The following is a 22,157-nucleotide window of genomic DNA, read 5'->3' as shown; positions in this document are numbered from 1 at the left end:
TTTGTTGATGCAGAACTGACTTACAGCTGATTTGCTGTACATTAAATAGTAAAGTGAATATAAAATATTCTGTTAATTATATTTGAACTAGCCGTAATTCAATTACTGTTGTAAATTAGAATTGAAGCATGCTGGTGGGAAAATTGCTGTGCGTGACGTATCATTACGGTCTGCGTACAATGGAACGGAAATGAGGCGACCAAGATTCCTGTTTGTGCGTGTCATGATTGATGACTAATGACGAGCAGACATTTTGCGTTCGTCGGAGCGCGTCTCGGTAACTGCCGGGGGCGATGTCGTAAGACGCCCACTGGCTCTGTCACAGTCGACGGCGAATACACAATTTGTCCTGCCCTGGATTTCTGTAAATGATCTGACACTAGACAGAACTGGAGGCTGGATTTTTGTAAGCTCAGCCAGCCACATGGTAACTGCATATCGGTTTCTGCGTATTCGACCCGCCCATACATTAGACTTGTAGATAAATGAATTATCTGTACTGGAATACGAAAATTTAGAGTAAAATGTTATGGTCGGAGAATCTCTTTGAAAATGGTCACTTGGTACGTTAAAATTTTTAAAAAAAAACATCGTAGGAATGTATTTTGTGGGGAGGGTTGAACCTTCTGGCTCTGGCCCTGCATTATTTATTGTATACTTCATAATTTGAGTTCCTTGTCCGTTCTGCCAACTTTCCTTCATGACTTTAACACTAGATTTGTGGTCAAGGTCACAGGACAGACGTTACTCAAATATGCTGACCTGTTTTCAGGGAAGAGTTAATTTAAAATTGCTGCATTTATTAACAAAATGTTTTATTTATCTCAGCCTGGCCTCATATGATTTTGAGAGATGGAAATAAGATAAATTTCAGCATATCTGAAAATAAGCAAAGTCATACTGAAGAGTACTTCTTAATGAACGTGTGGATAGGATTCAACTGGCCTGGGATAGAATATGACGATGTGACTTAAGGTTCCATAAAAAGCGGATGATTTTACGAAGATCAACTGGTTTCTCGCTGTTTGTTCTGATAATCGTGCGAAATTCACAAATAAAGAATGCAGAGTTACTGACTGTTAAAGCAGGTGGTATATATACTCACCATTGAGCTTCAAAGTGTTTGTCACTGTGTCGTTGTTGCTCTGAGTTGTCACTTGTGAGCTTTAATGTCAAACGTTTTCGTTTAATCGATAATCCAATTGCAGTCGCATCATCCAAAGTATAGACGCCAAAAGCCGCACAGCGCATTGAACTGGCAAGTACCCCCCCCCCCCCCCCCAACATTGCTCACAATACACGAGCTGCTGATTGGTGGTTTCATTGCCAGTAACAGTAATAACTACTGACGTTCAGTGTCCACCGACGTAATGAGCCTCGCATTTGGTACAGCGAAAGTGGCTCAGGAATGAACTGCATGGAGCCTCTGAACAAGAGCGACCTCTGTGGGCGATTGTCGGAAATTGTTATGAAGCAGGTACCAGGGCCTCAAAACGGTGGACAGAGTAGTCGGAGGATCCCGCAAAGAGAATTGGATTACGGTAGAGTCGCCCTCCGACGCGTCTCGTATGGATGTCAGGATATTGAAATCGGAACAAGGTGGCATTGTCTGTTCGTTTACTAAACGTCTGTCACAATTGCCGATTCGTTACACCAACGTCCTGTTGAACATTAATCGTTATCTGAAGTATGCACGACGTTTCGGGAGTTGGTTTTGCTCCAGGTTATTTTGTCACTTTGTCATTAATACTGACGGCAGGGTTCGCACCCGGGATGTTCCAAATGCCAAGACTATTACGGTTACCACTGTACTACCCGCCCCTTAAGGGCTTTCGTCCAAAAGTTTTGAGCTGACCCTGAATTTATTCTAAGGGATTCTTTAAATGATACAAGGAAATGTATCATCGTTAAACATTTTATTGTATCGTGGAACAAGGGTTTACTCACTTCCTGTTAAGCCTTTGAAATCGAATAGAGAGAGAGAGAGAAGAGAAAGTGGGGGGGGGGGGCATAAATTTGGTTTGAGGCCACGTAGGTTCCCAGGCAGTGCCCGCTCGTCCTTCTGGTAGAAATAGAATTCAGTCCGTACCGCGAAGAAAACACCACACTTCACCATTACAAAGATCAACTTGTTAACGCTGTTTAAGGAGATAATCGCTCTTTATTCTGATAATTTATTGACCATTTGAAGCAGAAGCTCGTCTAAATAACATTTAAGAATTCAGTCCGTACCGCGAAGAAAACACAACGCTTTACCATTACAAAGATCAACTGGTTAACGCTGTTTAAGGAAATAATCGCTTTTACAGTGAGGATCATATGAAATTCATAAATAGAAAATTCAGAGTTACGGGTGGTACATATAGTTACCATTGGGTTCTGAATTCTTGAGATAGAGAATACGACGTTTCGCGTCGGAAACGTCGCTATAAAGCGATTGAACTTCTGGTCTGAAGCGGAAAGATCAGCGGGAACAAGAACATGACAGGGCACGTGGGAAGTGCCAGCTGCTCGAAAGTGGAAATGAGTCCAATTAGCAAATGGAATAAAAGCGAAGTGACTCCTGGAGCCGATTCCGCGTCTTCGCTCCCATGTGACGTAGTGCGTAGCCTTAATCGTCTACCCTGCACGCGCGTCTGTGATGTGGCGGCCATTACGCTGGTCGTCTCTGGAATATCAAGGGTTTACACAGCAGACAAGTCTGTCTGCTTGTTAGTCAGTCCGTGAACATACAAAAGTGTCTGCCTGTCGATCCGTGCATTCGGTTTGTCTACCGTCAAAGTTATAATTGCCTGTTTTCATTAAAAACTCGAAATGAAGATCCACGGTCACTCCAGAGACCAGGCCGTCTGTTATTCTATCAGAAATTTTGAGATGAGGCTGAAACCATGTGCGTTCTGCGACGCTTTCAACACGCGTTTGTGAAACGTTGAATTCTGTTTCAACTGTCGGATACTGAGAATTTGTCTATGTCAGTTTTTCCGTATGAATTATATTAATACATTTAAGGCATGCGCAATATACACGTGTAATATAGACTTATGAACGTGTAGAATACTAGGTTATTTAGGCACGGTTTATAAAGTTTTGAAACTGTCTCGTCGTGAAACGATCTTCTGACAGGAGAGAACGTTGGCTGGCGGAGTGAATCCGTCAACTTTTGTTGTGCTCAAAATTTCGCTGAATTTTGTGATATTTGATCCGCCGTATTCATTCAGCGGTTGTGTGTGTGTGTGTGTCTGTCCCATCTCCAATAAAGTTTCAGGAAATCAAAAGTTAAAAAAAAAACACTCTTTAGTTTGTATCAACTAACGCACTCATGTGAACGGTAGGAACTTCTATGGACCCAGAATCGCGAATTAATTGTGTTCGGAAGTTAACTTCTTTCTTGTCACATTTGATGTCTCCTCACATTTTGGGGGGGGGGGGGGGCTTTCATGCGACTCTTGTTGTCAAGTTATACGTACTCCCATCCCATTTGTGTAAGGTAAATTTTAATATTATCCTGTGTGTTCCAAGTGGTTTTCTGCAACCGTAACTTAGTAAGCGTTTCTATTCTTTCCCGTGCCTGCTACATGTCCGGCCTATCACATTCTCTTCGATTTGATCATCCTGGTGAAGAGCGCAAATAATATAGGTGCTTGAGCTGCATTATCGACCGCCTTGTTACTTCCTTACCTTTCGGGTTAAATTATTCTCCGATTTTGGCCACTTTTAATAAATCCTCGCTGCGTGCGTAATGTTGTCTGTATTTTATTGAGTTTGGAATTTATAATCAAAGCAAAGGTCGAATCCTTTTCGCAATCTATACAGCTTCTTTCTCTGTTACTGGTGGGTTTTTTTATCTCCTTCGTGGTTGTTGTTCGTATAATACATTTTCTTCGTGATATTGACTCAAATACGAACCTAGATGTCAGTTCTGTTTACAAGCGCTACTCCATCACTCTGACTGCAAAGTTTCCATTATGACCTGCAAGCGGAAACATGTAGATCATTGACCCACAGTCGAAGGTCTTGCTGTGTAAATAAGTTGCATAATTAATGGGTACTCCTAAACCAGAATAGGTCACAAAATTGAAAGTGTGGCTTTAGGATACAATGTCACTCGTCTGAGATGACTTTTGTCGCCGTGGAACGTCTAATGACTTTAGAGTGCAATAAATTGTAAATCCCTTTTGCAGTGTCCTGGAAAATCCAGCATTAGGGTTCGTTGTTTACAAAACAATCTCTTAATTGAATTTTCGCTGAATAAATTACAAACTTGAAATGTAAAGTTACTTGAAAAGACAAACTCGCGTAGTACATCAGTTTCTTTCTGTTTTACTTCGTCACTCGGTAAAGTCTGATTTGTATTAATTAGCCTAATTTTTTAAATTTTTAAAGGACATGCCTGCATTTTAAATGTACACAAATAGTATCACGTTTTCCGTGACCAACGCTTCAAAGGGCAAAAGTGTAATGAGAGTTGGTTGTGGAAAGGTAAAAAAACGCGTATTTGAATACTTGGGTTAATTTTCGTAAATTTGACGTGGTCGTAGGGATTACGCGATTTAATGAAATGTTACCGTGGACAATTAATGAAAGTGTGAATATTCATAATTCATATGAAATATTTCAGGCACCATCGCACAAAGGTTTAATTAAGCCATTAATCTTCAGCTCGCACCCTGAAACATATTATTTATTATAACGTTAATATGGCGGCAATACTAAGTCCGTACTTTATAGCATCACTCTACAAATATATTAATGCCTACTGTTATGTACAACACACCTGAGAGACGGTAAATATATTCTTCATTTCATTACTGCATATCACGTACTGCTCATAGGAAACATTCAGTTCCACGCGATCCTTACAAAATGCTTGACGAGCTACATGGAGCGAAGTCCTTGATAATCTAATAGCGCATTCACCTAGTCAAGAAATTATTCTCCTCTTATGGAACCTGAAGGTTCATCACCGTCGTAACAATAGCCCGCCACTGGTCCATATTCTGAGCCAGTTTAAACTATTTCACACCCTCCCACCCAATTTATTTAAATATTCTCCCATCGAAGCTTTGTCTTTTCAAGTGGGCCCTTTCCTTCAGATTATTCTGCCAATAAAATGCAAGCATTTTTCACACCTACCATTCGTGCTACGTGTTTCGCCTATCTGAAGCCCTCAGTGTAAACCCTAAATCAAACTGGAGTTTCCCAGGAAATCAAATATAATCACACTCCATGAACTGAAGTCAGTAATCCATTACGTTTTGTTAATTATCAAAAGTGCCCTTTGTAAATTTGTAGATTCACAGACGTGTTAAAGGCCTGCCTCCTGGTGGAGGACAGCCTTGAGGAAAAGCTCGGACGGACATAATTCGAGCACGAATTGGGACCGCCGCGTTTGGGAAGTCAGGACTATTTCGTATTCGGGAGGTCCCGTGTCCAAATATCGGCTGCCCTGACTGAAGTTGTACGTTGTTTTCCTCAGTAACTTCAGAAAAATTCCGCGAAATCACCTTGAATTAGATGGCCGCTTCCTTCCGCGTCCTTTCTGATGTAGTGTTCTGTCATCACCGTCACTAAGCGCCGTGTATCGGACGGTAGTTCACCATCTCTGCTATTCTCCGACTCGTAGCATTTCGCATCTCAAATTATTTTATCGGTTTTTCTGCGCGCTCCGCCTTTCAGAATTCGGTCCCCCGTCGCCCTTCATTTTCAGGTCGCATCTTGTTTTTTGCACGGGGGACCACCCGGAGGCGTCAGGACTTTGCGAATTGTTTTCGTTTTTGCACGCGGCGCAAAACTTTTAATTTTTGTCAAGTCTCCCGCCTCCTCCTCCTTCATCTTGCAGGTAAACATAACGCTTCCTTTTAAATTACTTGTTTTGTAAATTGCTTCCGCGTCGCCTCAGAATCCATTTGAATAATCCCCCGCCGTGCGCCTGTACTCAGGCGGCGTGGGCGGACGCGTTTTCTGAGCTCCCGGTCCCACTGTTTCTAAGGACACCGAACCAGGTGAACCGTGAAATGTCAAATGTCTGTCTCTTTATTTCGTGTTCGTGAAACACGGAAGATAAGTGTTTGAAAGCCTCCTAGGTTTTAACGCAGTGTAGTACGCTAGAAGTTTGCCAACGCTACAGAAGTCCTTGCTGCCTCCATCATCAGGGCCCTAACATTTCACCTCTGAGACGTTGTTTAACTTCTACTACAGACTACAACCCAGAAGACGGCCGTCCTCGTACTCACCGCCCGCGAGGACCTCAAATCCTTGTTTTAAAAGAAAATTACAAAATTATGAAGCTCCTTCGACGTTTCGTGACACGACAACTTTATGCAGGTCTCCCATCAGCTTAACAGTAGGTCAGGACCGAGTGGTTATGATTCCTGGTTCGATCCGGAGACCGGTCATCCTTTCTGAGGGCTTTCGGGATTTTCTGCAGTCCTTCCAAAATAATGACGTGACAGAACTGTCATATAAACCGCGGGTCCTTTGTTTCATATCCTTTCCTGTCCTCCCTACTGTTCGAAAGCGTTTTTACTCTATAAAGCAGAGTGTTTTAGAGTATATGCCATCTGATTTAACACTGATTAAAGCTACATTTTGTATTTATGCGTTTCGTATGATTCTCGCTGTAATACAGCGATTATTTCCTTAAACAGCGTTAACCAGTTGATCTTCCTAATGGTGAAGTATAGTGTTTTCTTCGCGGTACGGGCTAGATTCTTAAATGTTATTTAAATGCCTACGTAGTGTATCAATGGGTTTCGTGTGAAACCGATAATTTCCTTAAACAGCGTTAACAAGTTGATCTTTGTAATGGTGAAGTGATGTGTTTTCTTCGCGGTACGGGCTGGATTCTTAAATATCATTCAGACGAGATTCGGCTTTAGAGTGCCGAAGGCAATTAATTTTCTTCACAATTATCTTGAGACCTGCCATCTGTTCTGATGCTGTGTTTATACCCCGAAGATGGCGTCAGTAACTCTCGGTTTCATGTCAGCTTCATCTGATCGGAGATGACGGTACAGCTTCCAGCAGCAAATCTTTGGTTTAGGTGAAGTTAATTGGAAGCAGTGACTGTCTCCGGAAATGTTAAAGTTAACTCCATTCTTACACGACTGATCTCTAGAGAAGACGTCATTGAATTCGGTCGCCGTTAAAGCTTTAAATCTCCGATGTTTTCATTGCTACAAAAAATGGGGGGGGGGCGGAAGCGAGGAAGATGTATGAAGAGTCGTGTTCTAATAAGAGTGCGATGTCAGAGGCAAGCAAAACTTTTTCCTGTAACACTTCTACGAGGATTAATTTTTAATACATTCAGTATTCTGCAAGAGAAGCGTGGACCGTGGGTTGAAGTATGAAAAACGCAGACTTCAAGAGAGATTGATGTTTAGAAGTGTGTGGGTGTTACAGATGAGCAAACCGGGTGCCATCTGGTGGAAAATGGAAAAGCAAGAAGCAGTAACAGGCGGAATGGGAAAAGAAATACAAAAAATTGTGCGGACATGGACGAAGATTCGTCGAAGACGGATAGCAAGAATCGAAAGAATTGGACGACCTCCTGGTAAAAGGCGAGGATTTCGTCTGCACTCAGACCGAGGAGTTCACTTGTAGCAGCGAATGTGTGTAGTGCGTTATTGAATTGCTCGTATGTATTGATGGTACGTGGTCTGCGTTTGCGCTGGTTGGGAGTTCCCTTGCGTTACTCTTCGCCAAATACCATTAGGGTCACATCAAGTAAGAGGATGTGACAAACGCATGTAACCTTTTTTGTCGGAGAACGTGAAAGAAATAGACTATTTGGAAGACCTAAACGTAGATGGGCGGATAATATTTAAATTGATCTTAAGTAGGATACGAGGTTATCGGCTGGCTCAGGGAGTTGTCTGTTGGTGGGGTTTTGTGAAAGGCAGGTAAGCAACTGTCAGCTTCCCAAGAAGGAGTATGCTCCATAGAGTTGTTTATTGGAGGTATGAGGTATAAGAGTGAGTTGGATGATCCTTCTGGCCAATAGATCGTGTTCGCTTTCCATGTTTGAAACACGAACCTCTGAGGTTTGCGATCACCGTACGAATTCGTTTTACATACTCATGAGTGTTTGACTTCCGTCCTCCTTCGTGGTTCTGCCTCGTGTGCAGTCAATCTGTTGGAGAGAGGTCGACAAAGGAACTGGATCTTGTCACAAAAGTACGCACCTCCCATCCGGGAGTCAGCACTGGGGTATTTGTGGATGTTTGGAATACCAGCGGACAGCTGGAGGAGTCGAGAAGACGTACACAGAAGAACATTTGTCCTGCGTGCAAGTCGGAAGACGTTGCCGTGACTGCATGGAACGGAGTCCTTCTTGAGAAGTTGATGGTCGGTCACGTAGTCTACAAATTCCCGACCATTTCCGTGTTCATAACAGCCCGCCAACGGTTCCTATCACAAGCCACGTGAATCCACTCAACACCGTTCCACCCTGAGTCCCCAATACCCATTATAATATTATCCTTCCATCTACGCCTAGGTTTTCCAAGTGGTCTTTTTTTTCAGGCTTTCCAACCGAAATGTGTACACATATTTCACTCCCCTGTATTCGATTAAACATGCCAAGCCTCGTCTGTCATTGGTCTAATTATTCACCTCAGTACCGTGTTTTCAAACGACGTAATCTATTATGGATCGTTAGCCGTGTAGGTGCGGACTGTATTACCGACGTTTCTTACATTCTTATTGTTTCAGTCTTAAGGGCGATTAGCATTTGACTGTTGTAAAAGCTTAATAGTATTCAAATCCACACATAATCCATTGCAGTTGGTATTTTACATTTCACGTTCATATGTTTATATGCCTGATACTGTAGGCTTGAGTAGCATTTTGCCTTACGTACACGTGAATATTTCATGCTCCCTAAGAAGGGCTTAAGTCATTATAAATTACGTTTGACTTACGTCCTTGTTGCTGAGTACCAAACGTACATTATTTTACAGTAGACATACTTTTATTTGCAGTCTGAATGTACCATCTTTTCGTGTGTGACAGTGCCTCTATAAGACTGCCAGTTCCATGACTTTTCGTGGATTATTGTTAAACAGCGTGCCCCCCCCGTTTTTAGACGACCGAGTAGCGACAATGCCATGAACTGAAGTATCGTCATTTCGTGTTTGCAATGCAGACCGAAACTTTTAACTTAGATTTGATAAATTTCATCGAGAAGGAGTGACTGGAAAAATCTCTCGACTGTTATTGCACTGATAAGACGAGGTGCTGTGAGGAGGATTCGACACCCACTGAGCCAGCCGGGCAGTCTGTTACGTGCCTCAGCCGCGGAATTTGAGGCACTGTAATCAACCACTGCTCCCTGCTGACTATAAAATTTGTGATGTAACAACATTTGGCTGTGTTAAATCCGTATACATTTCATAGCTTTGCAGACTACAGTAAAGTTTTAATAAGGTTTGAGAACAAGCTAACGATGTTATCACTTTCACTAGCCGTCGTAGACAGTCTGCTGTGTTAACGGGACGTGGAGTACCCATGGGTTGAGGATGGAGACTGGCTACAGATGTGGAAGGTAGCCGCGGTATATTGAACAGGCAGTTGTGGACTGTTGACAAAGGGTGGTCCTCCGCCTTAGGGGGCTGGGGGAAACATCCCATCATCTTAAAACATTTTGTGGAATAAAACTTTCACAAAGGCCTCAGTAAAACGTTTTGTTCATATAAAAGTACGACACGTGAAGGGTTTAAGGTATTACATAACAGAAATTTGGTGTTTATTCACAGATGTTGGTACTGATAGGGGACTAAGATGTTGCAGGTGTGTGACTGGAATTGGTGACATGTAATGTACGCGTAATTTTGGTCGGCAAATATCTTGGAAAACGTCCGCCTGGAAGACCGAATAAATGAAACTTTTGCGTAAGGACAGGTTGTGAGAATGGAACTGAGCCAAGGATCGTGTTCAGTGACTGGATTTATTTATTATCGGCGTTCACACACTGATACAACAGTATCCATTTCTGTATAATACTTTTTGTTAATTCTTATTTTTGCGATGGGGTGAGAATGTCTCGCTGTGGATCTGACGGGTCCATTGTGTATCCCCTAGATGATTTACGAGTAAATATGGAGCGGCGATGGAATTATATCGATAGGGGAAAACAGAAGTACTCGGAGAAAAACCTGTCCTGGTGTCACTGTGTCCAAAATAAATCCTGCATCCTACATGTCCTGGGCGCGAACCGGTGTGTCCGCTACGAGAAGCCGACAAGAAATCGCATATGTCATGTCGTGGTCAGCTTACATAGTTGAATTTCTGTCCGCCGATCTTCTGGGCAACGCGCGATCACTGTTTCGGTCGCCGCTTTTCGCAGTCACAACGGCACAGCCGCCAAATGTCCTCACTCTGTTATATGCTACCAACTGCAAGAAATATTTACCCAACAAAGTGTGTGCTATGGCCAACTTAATATCAGAAGGCGGTTTCTACTGTTAGTTCTCTGGATAACATAGAGAGCTCTGTGTATTGATCTTTCTGGCCACAAACAAGGCATTTAAATGGGGCTGCTTAGTGGTGCTCCCAAGGTCGAGGGAGGGGAAGTGTGTGGTGGAAATTCTTCTATTAGTTATATATAAACAGAGAAAAGGACCTACCTGAAAAGCTGGTAATCGCTTAGCTGGTCATTAAAATCCGCCCTGAATGTTTATTACCGTGCTTATAACAGCCCGCCACTTACCACATCCTGATGAATGCAGAAGATCTATTTTAATATTATCCTACCATCTACACCCACGTTTCGGAGGTAGCCTCTTTATTTCGGGTTTTCTGGCCAAAAAATTGTATGAGATTTTTATATCTCCCTCGTGCGTGGTAAATTAATACGATATTTTTTATCTGAATCATCGAGTTGCAGTGAGTGTCCTGGCATTTCAGTTAACGTTTCCCCTTCAGCTAACTGTGTAGCGTTTCTCAACTGCTGTCAGCATCAATTAACAAGTCTCGGTAAGGTCAAGGGCTCTGTTTGACTCTTTGAATCCATGTCCACACACTCAGTTGTATTCCGAGGCGTCGTTCTATCGGTTGCCGAGCAACTGAGAAACTGATAGTCGTTCAGCAGATCAGAAAATGTCCGCACATGTCCTTGAACTTTATTTAATTCTCATTATAAACAGCGATCATTTCCTTAAACAGCGTTAACCAGTTGATCTTCGTAATGGTAAAGTGTTGTGTTTTCTTCGCGGTACGGACTGAATTATTAAATACTATTTAGATACCTGGGTTTCATGCGATTCTCATTATAAACAGCGATTATTTCCTTAAACAGCGTTAACCAGTTGATCTTACTAATGGTGAAGTGAAGTGTTTTCTTCGCGGTACGGACTGAATTCTTAAATATTATTTAGATACCTGGGTTTCGTGCGATTCTCATTATAAACAGCGATTATTTCCTTAAACAGCGTTAACCAGTTGATCTTACTAATGGTGAAGTGAAGTGTTTTCTTCGCGGTACGGACTGAATTCTTAAATATTATTTAGATACCTGGGTTTCGTGCGATTCTCATTATAAACAGCGATTATTTCCTTAAACAGCGTTAACCAGTTGATCTACGTAATGGTGAAGTGTTGTGTTTTCTTCGCGGTACGGACTGAATTATTAAATACTATTTAGATACCTGGGTTTCGTGCGATTCTCATTATAAACAGCGATTATTTCCTTAAACAGCGTTAACCAGTTGATCTTACTAATGGTGAAGTGAAGTGTTTTCTTCGCGGTACGGACTGAATTCTTAAATATTATTTAGATACCTGGGTTTCGTGCGATTCTCATTATAAACAGCGATTATTTCCTTAAACAGCGTTAACCAGTTGATCTACGTAATGGTGAAGTGTAGTGTTTTCTTCGCGGTACGGACCGAATTCTTTAAATATCATTTAGACGATGTGCGGCTTCAAGGGGTTACTTTTATATAATTACATTTTTGGAGATTAAATACTCTAAAATAAATCCAATCCAGTCTGCTCTCAGTTTCCTGATGAATGCAATTTTGATTTGCTACTGTCATCCCAAAATTTTAAATTCTCAACACTTCTAAATGAGTTATTATCTACCGATACCTAAATATTATGGCACTTTCATAAAATCTATTTTAATACATTTCCTCCATGTACTGCAAAGAGCATTTTGGTATGACGATTAACACTTGAAGTTATGCATGGGACGTAGTACCTCTTCAGAATTCTGGTCGGCTACAAGTTATCGTGATTGGAGATTTTCGTTCTTAACTTACGGTCACTTCTCGCTTAGTGGCACTTGATTACGTATCGAAAAAGAACTCCAATTATATCGTTGTCTTTTCAAAAAAAAAAAGACTCTGAGTGCTGTAAAGGACCTTTTGGTCCTAAAGGCTTTGAGGATCCCAGGTTCAAAAAACTCTAATTTAGTTCAGGTCCTTTATTTCTTCAGTAAAATCACTTACTTTTACAGGTCAGCAAATGCCGATAGCAAACGTTTTCCTGTCATGAGCACGTTTTAGCAAAGAAGAGTATTAAAGTTAAAGGTAAAGAACTAGACGATTTGGTACGTCAGACTAAACTCTGTCTGAAACATGAAGGTGGCTACCCAATTTCTTGTATAGCCAAAGTCTCGTCTGTTTAACGAGATCTCACGTTTGGCGTACCTATGTTTTAAAAATTTCATGCCAACTGTGTAAGACTTGAGGTTCTCACAGCGGTGAGTATGAAGATATCCGTCTTCTGGGTTATCGCCCTGATGACGGAGGCAGTATGACCTCTGAAACGTTGGTTAACATCGACCAGACTACACAGCGCAATAACCCAGAAGACGGATATCTTCATGCCAACTCTCACAAGATCACAGACATTTATATTTGCGATTAATACCGTTATAAGCTGCTTTTCAATTTAAAAACCTTCATATAAGAGAATCTACTATAAGTACTCGAGATTAAAGAAAAACAACATGTATGTTGTTCGTTTTAATTTATAATGAGCATTGCACAGTTGAATATATGTTTGTTTCCCTGTTATTTTGGCAGCACTGCTATTGTCTGCTGCCCTCCACTGTGGAAGGAAAAGCTGTCATTTACAGAAAATATACACAGACAAACTTTTGAGGGCGTGCAGACTTCCTCGCGCAATTCTAAGCTGCTTTGTGTTTCGCCATCAGATATTGTTTCTGGATGAGATTTGAGTAAATGCAAATGGGAGTGAATCAAAAATGTGGAGTTATGTCACTAGCCAGTCTCTTAAGAAGAGAATTCCAATAACAAATACCAGGTAAATTATCTTGGATCCTGCCAACACGTCAAGAAAGAGGTGAGACGGTCTCATTAATAGTAGCTTCGTCTCTGAACAGATTGTTGATGATGTACGAGTTGGAGTTTTTCCTTGCTTCATTCGGCACAATTTGTCTTTACGTAAATATTTAATTCTATGTCTGTCCGTTCTGAATCTTGTAAGTTTCTGTAAATGTGCCTTACTGTGTAAATAAAAGAATGAGGAATATTTAAATTCTTTCGTATTATGGAGTTAGTCTGTGTAGCAATGGTTGCAAACGTGTGTTACCTAATATTCTGTGACAGGTTTAAAACTGATGAATTGATTGAAGAACGTGGACACCAATTTTTACATTTCAATCCTATTGAACTGCTAGGGTCAGAAGTTAAAATGGGTTATTAATGGAAGCTTTGCAAAAGGTGTGGTTAGAATAATTTGAGCAGGTTTGATCTCTTTATTGAGTGACTGCGATATGAAATTCATTCTGTTATAAATCTTTTAGAATTTTGGTACAAACGCAATTTCTAAACCAGCATTGTGGGAAAATTATGTATCGCGTACAGAGAATCCGATGAAGGAGATCTGGAAACAGGAACTTGTACAGAAAATGAGGAACCTGTGCATACTCTTATTACCAGCCTCGAAGAGACCTCTGAGAAGGAAAATGATTCAGAAATATTGTAAGCATTAATCCGTAACTAAAGCTGGTTCGATTGGAAATAATGCCATCAGATAATGGACACGTCTGGTGGTCTGTGACGTTTTTATCATGAGACAGTTTATATAACAAACATGACACCGCCTTGTCTTTGGAGCAGGTATCTTGCATGAAACTGCAAGAATGTTAGTGTTATTTGTGTGTAGTATTCTACAGTATTCATAATTTATTTAATATTATATATTCCTCTTGTGTTGTGTCTCGTAAAACCTTACATGTATTTATTGCAATATATTTTGAGATTTAAATATATTGCGTACTCCATAGTGTCATTTTTTTTTTGAGTGTGGAAAACGCCATTCGGTGTTACATAAAGCAAAGAAGACTGTGTTTCAAACACCAATTCGTCCTGTCCTGAGTAAAATTTGTCTAGGACTACTGTCGTTGCTGGGGGCTACATAACACAGCTACCGCTTACTCAACAGCACTTTGTAACCACCCTGGGATTGGGGTAACCTCGGGTGAAAAAATGTGGAAAATAAGATAAAAATCTGTCACCTGTCCCGACTGAAGTTTCCATGATTTTCCTCATAACCTCCTGACAAATAGCAGGTTAGTATCGTAAAGTAGGTTCAGACAATTTTCCTCTTTGTCTCCTGATTAATAATTGACGAACACCAGACAGTGTCTTATCCGACACCCTCAGCCTCAGGATGATCCTGAGAATAGTAATGAAATTAGTCGGGATACGTTGGGCGACCAGAGTTAGAATCACGGTTGACTTTTCTCTTCGTGTCCGGAATGGATGTGTTCGGCACACACTCCTATCCAGTGACTAGGGGCGGAATTTTCCGCGTGGATTTAGCGGCCATATCGTTAAACTGGACGTTTTCCGAACACAACTTTCTACCGACATCATGAATATTAATGCCTTCCTTAACTGCATGTCAGCACAGCTAAGCCTCGCAGATGAGATTTCAGGTTCTTACGGCAGCGAGAATGAAGATGAATGTCTTCTGGGGATGTTTCGCCGTGTAATCTGGCAAACTTCTACCGGACGACGCAATTTCCCAGAAGACAGTCATCTTGAAACCCCTATATTCCACTATTATAACTACCGGATGACGTATCAATTACAGATTGTCACGTTATGTAATTCTGCGTTACTCTTTCATTCTTATTAATTCGTCTTGCCTGAATCTATTGAGACGATGTAATTTGTGGCCTGCCCGCTCGAAGTAAGAGATCACATTTAACAGTCATACAAAACAACAGGCAAAATCTACTTTTGGTAAGTGTACGGGATGTAATACTTTGTTGTACTGAGTAATAAGAACATTTGCGTCTATTTATTATTATTCTAATTTTATCACGAAGCTCGATTTTAATTCTTCACAGACACTTAAATTTTAAAAACATTATCAGATCAAAAGTTACGTTTTTTTTTGCTGATTGTGGTTTCTCGTGTCTTATTAATGTCCTGTTTCGTTTTAATTATCTACTTAGGGATTATTTTCTGCCCCTCAGTTAACGTCATGAGACACTGAAACGTGTCGTTTATAAAAATTAGGATTCTGTATAGGCTCTTAAGTATCCTAGTCGGTAATTCCTCCAAAAACCACAGTTTTTAAGCAAGAAATTTTGTATTTGAAGCTGTATGACGAAGTATCCCATGCCTTCGTCACCGTAGTAGTAATGGCCAAGTACTTCACGTGCATTTATTTGAAAAGATCCTCGCTGATTGTTCACGGAAACTCGCTTATCAACACTCATCAAGATATATCAACTGCCGTAGTTTATGTGTGTTAACTGAATTTCAAATTCAACTGAATGTGTGTAGTGTGTGTACCTTTCGCTCTGCACAAAGCATTGGTAAGACACTCAGCCAACAGACATGTATTATAAATTTATATTACAGTATCCTGATGTCACATCTGTGTGCACAGACAACAGAAAACTCAATAATAAAACTTCAAAAATACTACAACGTTTAACAGTGAACAACACGACAGAACTATCAACTCGGACTTCACCACTGAAGGAAGTGTCAAAGTAACTACGCCCCCTTCAGCTACTGACGACTTGCTGACGGAAATAATAAAAGAACAGGCCTGACCTGGTTTTCATTTACCTGTAGTGACCATCTGACAAGGTTGCCATTCATCAGCTCGACCTGCCGTGACACCATCACTGCCACAGAACACACACCGACACAGCAGTAAGACAAGTGAGGAGCGGACCGCGGATAGCCATGACACAGAGGTTCCAGGACTGCTGGGACAATGGCCAACACCGACACTGTATCCCCTCCCGTTCCCGCCCCCGGCCGTCTCGTGAGCATCAAAACCCCTGCGTGGATCGATAGGCAACCACGCAACATCAGGACGTCGTCGTCGTCGTAGTTGCAGAGTTCCTCTGCTTTTCAGCCATTTCGCGCTCCGCCCCGACGACTGACGTCATCGGCGTACTCGCTTATTGCAGTGATCGTACACATCGATGTGAAAAAAAAAATTATGAAAGGTTTACTCCGGCAATTTGTTTCGTGAAACAACGGCCCGGGTGGTCCGATATACAAATCGCGTTACGCGACGAACAAGCGTGGGTTGTTTTCCGGAGGGACGATCATTACTGAGCCCACCACTGGACTATCCTGAGCCAGATGAATCCAGTCCGCCCCCTAGCATCATATTTGTATAAAATGTCGTACTTACCTCTGTCCCCTGCTCTTCCGAGCACTCTCTTTCCTTCAGGGTTCCCCTTCAAAATGTACGTAATTATCATCTCTCCCATACGTGCTTCATGCCTCGCCCATCCCATTCACCTAAAGATATTTGAACAGTACAAAATAAAAATAAAAACATTAGATGCACCGTCCGGTGGTATGGCAGGTCTCTGTTCGTATCCATCTCGTCCAGAATCGTCCGCTTTACGTAGTCACACACGTTATCAGCGACGGGAGGCTGTAACTCTGTCGTAATCTGTTCTGAGTTTCGTCCAGTTTTCACTGCAGAAGTGGGCGGTTCGCGTACAGACAGAGAAGTGGCCTGTTTTCGACACTCGGCGGAAAGAGACCAGCTTTGTATTCGGTGTCGCCAAAATGTCTACAAATCAGAGGACTGAATTATTTTTTTTCTTCAAAAGGTGCGTTGCAGTTTGTGTCAGCGCCTTTGATGGATGCTGGAATACGTAATGGCTTGATGCTGAGTGCTTAAGAAATGTGTGTGAAAATTGTGCTGATTGGACGTGACAATGAAGAGACGAACAAATGGTTCCTTCAAAGCCATGGATTTTGTATCTGTTGCGGTCTTTGAAGTTGCTGTACGAGGAGGACTCGCGGCAGAAATTCTTCTCGGCCCCTTTTTACTAGACTTCCCACAATGATATACTGCCCGACGGGCTGCATACGTACATGGCGTTACTCATGCTAGCTCCTGAGACGCTAAGCAGCGAACACATCTGTTTATGTTAACGGTAATGCGAGTGGCTTTGAAGCATTTGGAAGGCGTCGTCTTCGTCGTGGTATAAATTAAATGAAGGCGTCTTTAACAGACTGAAAATTTATCTTCAAATATTTACGTGGGGTTACAAATCATAAGACGGCAATCTTCAGACTCAACGCCGTGAAAACCTCAAATCCTACAATAAAAAAAAAATCAGAATTTTTGCAGGGGGGGAGGGGGGCCGTGTTTTATAATCTGATCTTATTAAGAATTTGGCTGCATGTGGCGACTTGAATTTTGATGTCATTTCACACGCAACAACATAAAGAAATACTTTATATCTTAATTGCGTCATGTTTGTGTTTTATTGATACAATATTTTTTTATTTTCCGTCTATACACAAACTTAAAATAATGTTGTTTAAAATTACTTAAAATTATAACATTCTCAGTAGATACTGCATCTTGTTACATTTTTTGTATCGATACAAAAAATGTAACAAGATGCAGTATCTACTGAGAATGTTATAATTTTAAGTAATTTTAAACAACATTATTTTAAGTTTGGGTATAGACGGAAAATAAAAAATATTGTATAAAGAAATACGTTTCTTAAGTCTGCTCTGATACAAAAACTAGCTAACTCTATGGACGAAATTCTTTGTTGGGAATCTGGCAGTTGCTCAGCTAACCCCTTTCACCGTATATTATCGTTGCTGAAGGTTAGTTTCGTTGCTAACAGAAAACCGCCACTGATCCTCACCCTGAGCCAGATTAATCCAATTCACACATTCGCATCATATTTCATCAACATCCGCTTAGTTTGATTTTATAACAGATATAATCGCGCGTTTCTCCATTCATGGCAGTTCAAAATTTTATGTCCAGTTTGTGAAAAAATAAATGTGTCCTTACAAGCGCATATAAAATTAAGTTTCGTCCATGCTTTGTTTATTTTACCCGCGCTGTGACTGCTCGACGATTCCTTGTCATTAAGCTCGCTGCTTAGTTAAGTTCTCTTAAATCGTCAGTCAAGCAATTACGAGATGTTTAATGAAGTACTGATAATCTGTGACGCGCGTGCCTTCTCGCTAAATTCTGCTGTTCCCTGTCGTCTTTTGGCTCATTCTGTCTTCTCTGTCTATTTTAAGGAGTTCAGTTATTGGATTTCTCGAGTGAACGTTTATACATCTGTGTTCAACACGAACTGTCACAGACTTCGACCTTATCCCATCATATATTTATCATTTATATATTTTTGTGTGCGGAATGTATTATACACTTTCCGTAGTAAGGGTACACGTGATATTTTGTGTGGGTGTGAACCTTGATCCATCACGTTAAAAAATAATACAGGGTGTTCCAGAATAGGGTGTTGGTCTAGCAGAGTGTTTGCGCCTAAAAGGAAGAGACAGGATGTTCGAGAAAAGTAAACGTCGAAATTTATAATTTGTGCTCTTCAGCAAATAAGAGCGATCAGATCAAGGAGGATGAGATGGGCGGGGAACGTAGCACGCATTAAAGGGATACGAAATGCATTCATAAATGAAGTCAGATAACGTGGTTACTTGGAAGACCTGAGCGTGGATGGAAGGATAATATTAAAATCGTCGGGAAAAAGACTTATATGGGAATGTGGATTGGATTAATCTGCCTCAGGATAGGGTCCAGTGCTCATTTCTTGCGAATACGGTTTTAAGATTCCGGGTTCCATAAAAGGCAAAATAATTCCTTGAAGACGGCTGGGTTCTGATGTTGGAGGCAGCAAGGACCTCTGAAACGTCGATAAGCAACCAGACTACATGGCGCTGTAACGTACGACAGCCATCTTCATATTCGCCGCCTTCGGGACCTGAAATCCTACAGGGAATTTGATTATCTGAGCCACTATCAGATTATCCAGAAGAACTCGGATATATTTTGTTGTAGTTGGTCTACGCCGTCGACGTTCTGCTTTAGCTCTGGAAATCGCTGTTCACGGTGTCACTCAAGGTGTGAACGTCATTGAATGGACTCACGGTTACGCCGTCCGTGTTTTGATCCTCGCATCAGGCAGGTAGCACGTGGGTGGGAGATCGGTCTTCTCGGGGGTAATCGGACGTAATTGGCTGTAATGAAACACCACCCCCGCCCCGTTCTCAGTGACTTAAGCGGTATCTAGCGGATCACAATTGGTGTAACGAACTGAAATTCGCTTTGCTTAGTGTCATGATAGATGACAGCTGCTACAATTATCTATGAGTGAGGACGATAATTATCTTCATTGCCATTTAATAGAACGAAAAAAGAAAAGAAACGCACTTTGGTGACAGCCTACTGTGCGTCATAGGCTACTTCTTCGCCACTGATGTACCACGTTTAGAACCCAAAGACATCGTTGGGGTAAAATTACAGCCAGCAGAAATTTTTTTTCCCCAGGGAACAGTGGTACTTAATATGTACCACCGGCTCTCATAAATTTATAAAATGCGTCACGTAATATCACGAAATGTCCAGCTACCCTTCAGGCCCCAGCGTTAAAACAAAGAAACGACTTAACAAAGGCTTCCTGGAAGAGAAAGCTATTTTTACAAAGCAACCAAAACATGCACTGAGTTCTCACCCCTGTCAAAATGTCATCTTCATGACAGCGAGGCCGCATAAGAATTTATCCCTCAAAGGCAAAAGATCTTATATCTCGAGCATTTGTGCTACTGTGGTAGCAGTTCTGCCGTGTAGCTGCCAAGTTTCACCAGCCTATGGCTAACTAACTAACTAACTAGGTGGCTTACGGAACCCGAAGGTTCATCACGAATTAACCAAAACCCTCCACCGGTCCCTGTCCTGGGCCAACAAAATCCAGTCTCCTTCAACTCCTATCTCCCATAGATCCCGCCTGAGATTATCCTCCCATCTACGTCTAGGTCTCTCCAGAGGTCTCTTCCCCTCAGGCTTCCCAAATAGTGGACCCAACCAACTAGATGGCTTACCGAACCCAAAGGTTCATCACCGAATTAACCAAAGCCCTCCACCGGGCCAACAAAATCCAGTCTCCTTCAACTCCTATCTCCCATAGATCCCGCCTGAGATTATCCTCCCATCTACGTCTAGGTCTCCCCAGAGGTCTCTTCCCCTCAGGCTTCCCAAATAGTGGACCCAACCAACCAGATGGCTTACCGAACCCGGTTCATCACCGAATTAACCAAAACCCTCCACCGGACCCTGTCCTGGGCCAACAAAATCCAATCTCCTTCAACTCCTATCTCCCATAGATGCCGCCTGAGATTATCCTCCCATCTACGTCTAGGTCTCCCCTCAGGCTTCCCGACCAATACCCGGTGCACACCTCTTGTCCCATCCATGCGCGCTACATGTCCAGCCCATCTCATCTGTTTTAATTACGGGCTGTTTTTGTAACAATACAAAAACGATGTTTTGAAATACCGCAGGTATCCGTAAAAAAATTTTAAAAAAATATAATTCATCAAACAACTTAGAAGGTAACAGCTTTAAAAGGAAACCCATCTGAAGCCGTCCACGAAACAGTTCTTGAAAATCTAATTTTGTTATTAGTGATGAAAACCCCGGTTATTTCGTCGTGAGCACCTACACATTGCCGCCCCCGCCCCCCAGGTAATTTCTCTACCGCCTTTTTTTTTGTGCTGATCTCAATGGACCATATATATATATATATATATATATATATATATCCTCACATGACTTCATCACACAAGCGTTAACACCCACGCTGAATGACGTCACGACACCCACACAGCGTCATGACGTAATATCTGTCTGTCTCTCTCTTTCATAACGTCACAATCGATTCCTACATGGCTTCCAGCCAACCACCGATTATCTGTGGTTAAAGTTAATCGTGCTGAACCACAGATTACGTGTTTCTTGCAAGGCACCTTTCACTATTCAATCCATTGGACCAATACATGTGGAGATGAATTTTGGTTCTTGTCAATACAGTGTATCTTATGCGTAAAAGATTCTAAAGTCGAAGTTTTTAGTTTTTTTTTTTTCAAATGCGCCTAAAAATGTACAGAATTTCATATGTGATAAACATGACACTGTAAATATATTGTAACGTGGGTCGGTATACGACCTTGGATTGTCAACCCTGATTTATTCACGCCAAATTAATTCACTTACAGTGGTCTGCACATACAGTCAACTCTCTACAACAACACACTCGAGTCTCTGTGCACACACACACACACACATTCTCTCGCACTGTCCATCGAGTCTATCTGGTCCCCGAGCTCCGCTCTTCACACTCTTCTCTTACTCGGCGTCGGCCCGTAGCACCCCACTGGACACACGCTGGCTCCTCAGCCGCCCCGGTCCACGTACCCGGTGCTCGCTCACGTAGCCGACCCGTCCTTACTCGGCGTCGGCCCAGACCTCTCGTTGACTCCACTCACTCGACTCCACCAATGTCCGCAACAGCATACCGCTTGCAACTCACTTCTACATCCTTCCACAATACAACCTCCAACAGTCTCCTCACAATACAACCTCACTCTAACACTCTCTCTTTCCAACCTCTCTTCAACACTCTCCCTTTCCAACTACTCTCAAAGCCGATTGTCAATCGGCTTTTATACAAATACAACAATGTCTATGCAACAATGCTAAACGCAACAATGCTAAACGCAACAATTATAAATGAATACAACAATGTCATTAAACAGACACAATGCCAGACACAATAATGTCTAACGCAACAATGGCTATAAACAAATACAACAATGCCAAATACAACAATGTCTATAAACGGTTACAACAATGCCAGACGCGAC

The 22,157-nt window shown here is 41.8% G+C and overlaps 2 protein-coding genes across 2 annotated transcripts in view; one reads left to right on the top strand and one right to left on the bottom strand.

The window, feature by feature from the left end:
• Nucleotides 1–16,264, bottom strand: part of Hs3st-A (Heparan sulfate 3-O sulfotransferase-A) — a 60,575-nt gene extending 44,311 nt beyond the window's left edge. Inside the window, exon 1 of the mRNA XM_022071869.2 lies at nt 16,059–16,264. Within this exon, the coding sequence (XP_021927561.2) occupies nt 16,059–16,071 (13 nt within the window). The 5' untranslated portion in view covers nt 16,072–16,264. The remainder of the gene's footprint in view (nt 1–16,058) is intronic.
• LOC110833592 (protein phosphatase 1G) overlaps nt 1–22,157 on the top strand; it is a 64,013-nt gene that overhangs the window by 32,251 nt on the left and 9,605 nt on the right. The window lies entirely within an intron of this gene.

This window comes from Zootermopsis nevadensis, unplaced genomic scaffold (assembly GCF_977971745.1).
Source record: "Zootermopsis nevadensis isolate Lab colony 2312 unplaced genomic scaffold, Znev_1.0 Znev_ptg000015l, whole genome shotgun sequence".
NCBI classification, from domain to species: Eukaryota; Metazoa; Arthropoda; class Insecta; order Blattodea; family Termopsidae; genus Zootermopsis; species Zootermopsis nevadensis.
The sequence above is the reverse complement of the archived record's forward strand: the minus strand, read 5'-3'. Positions and strand labels throughout refer to the sequence as shown.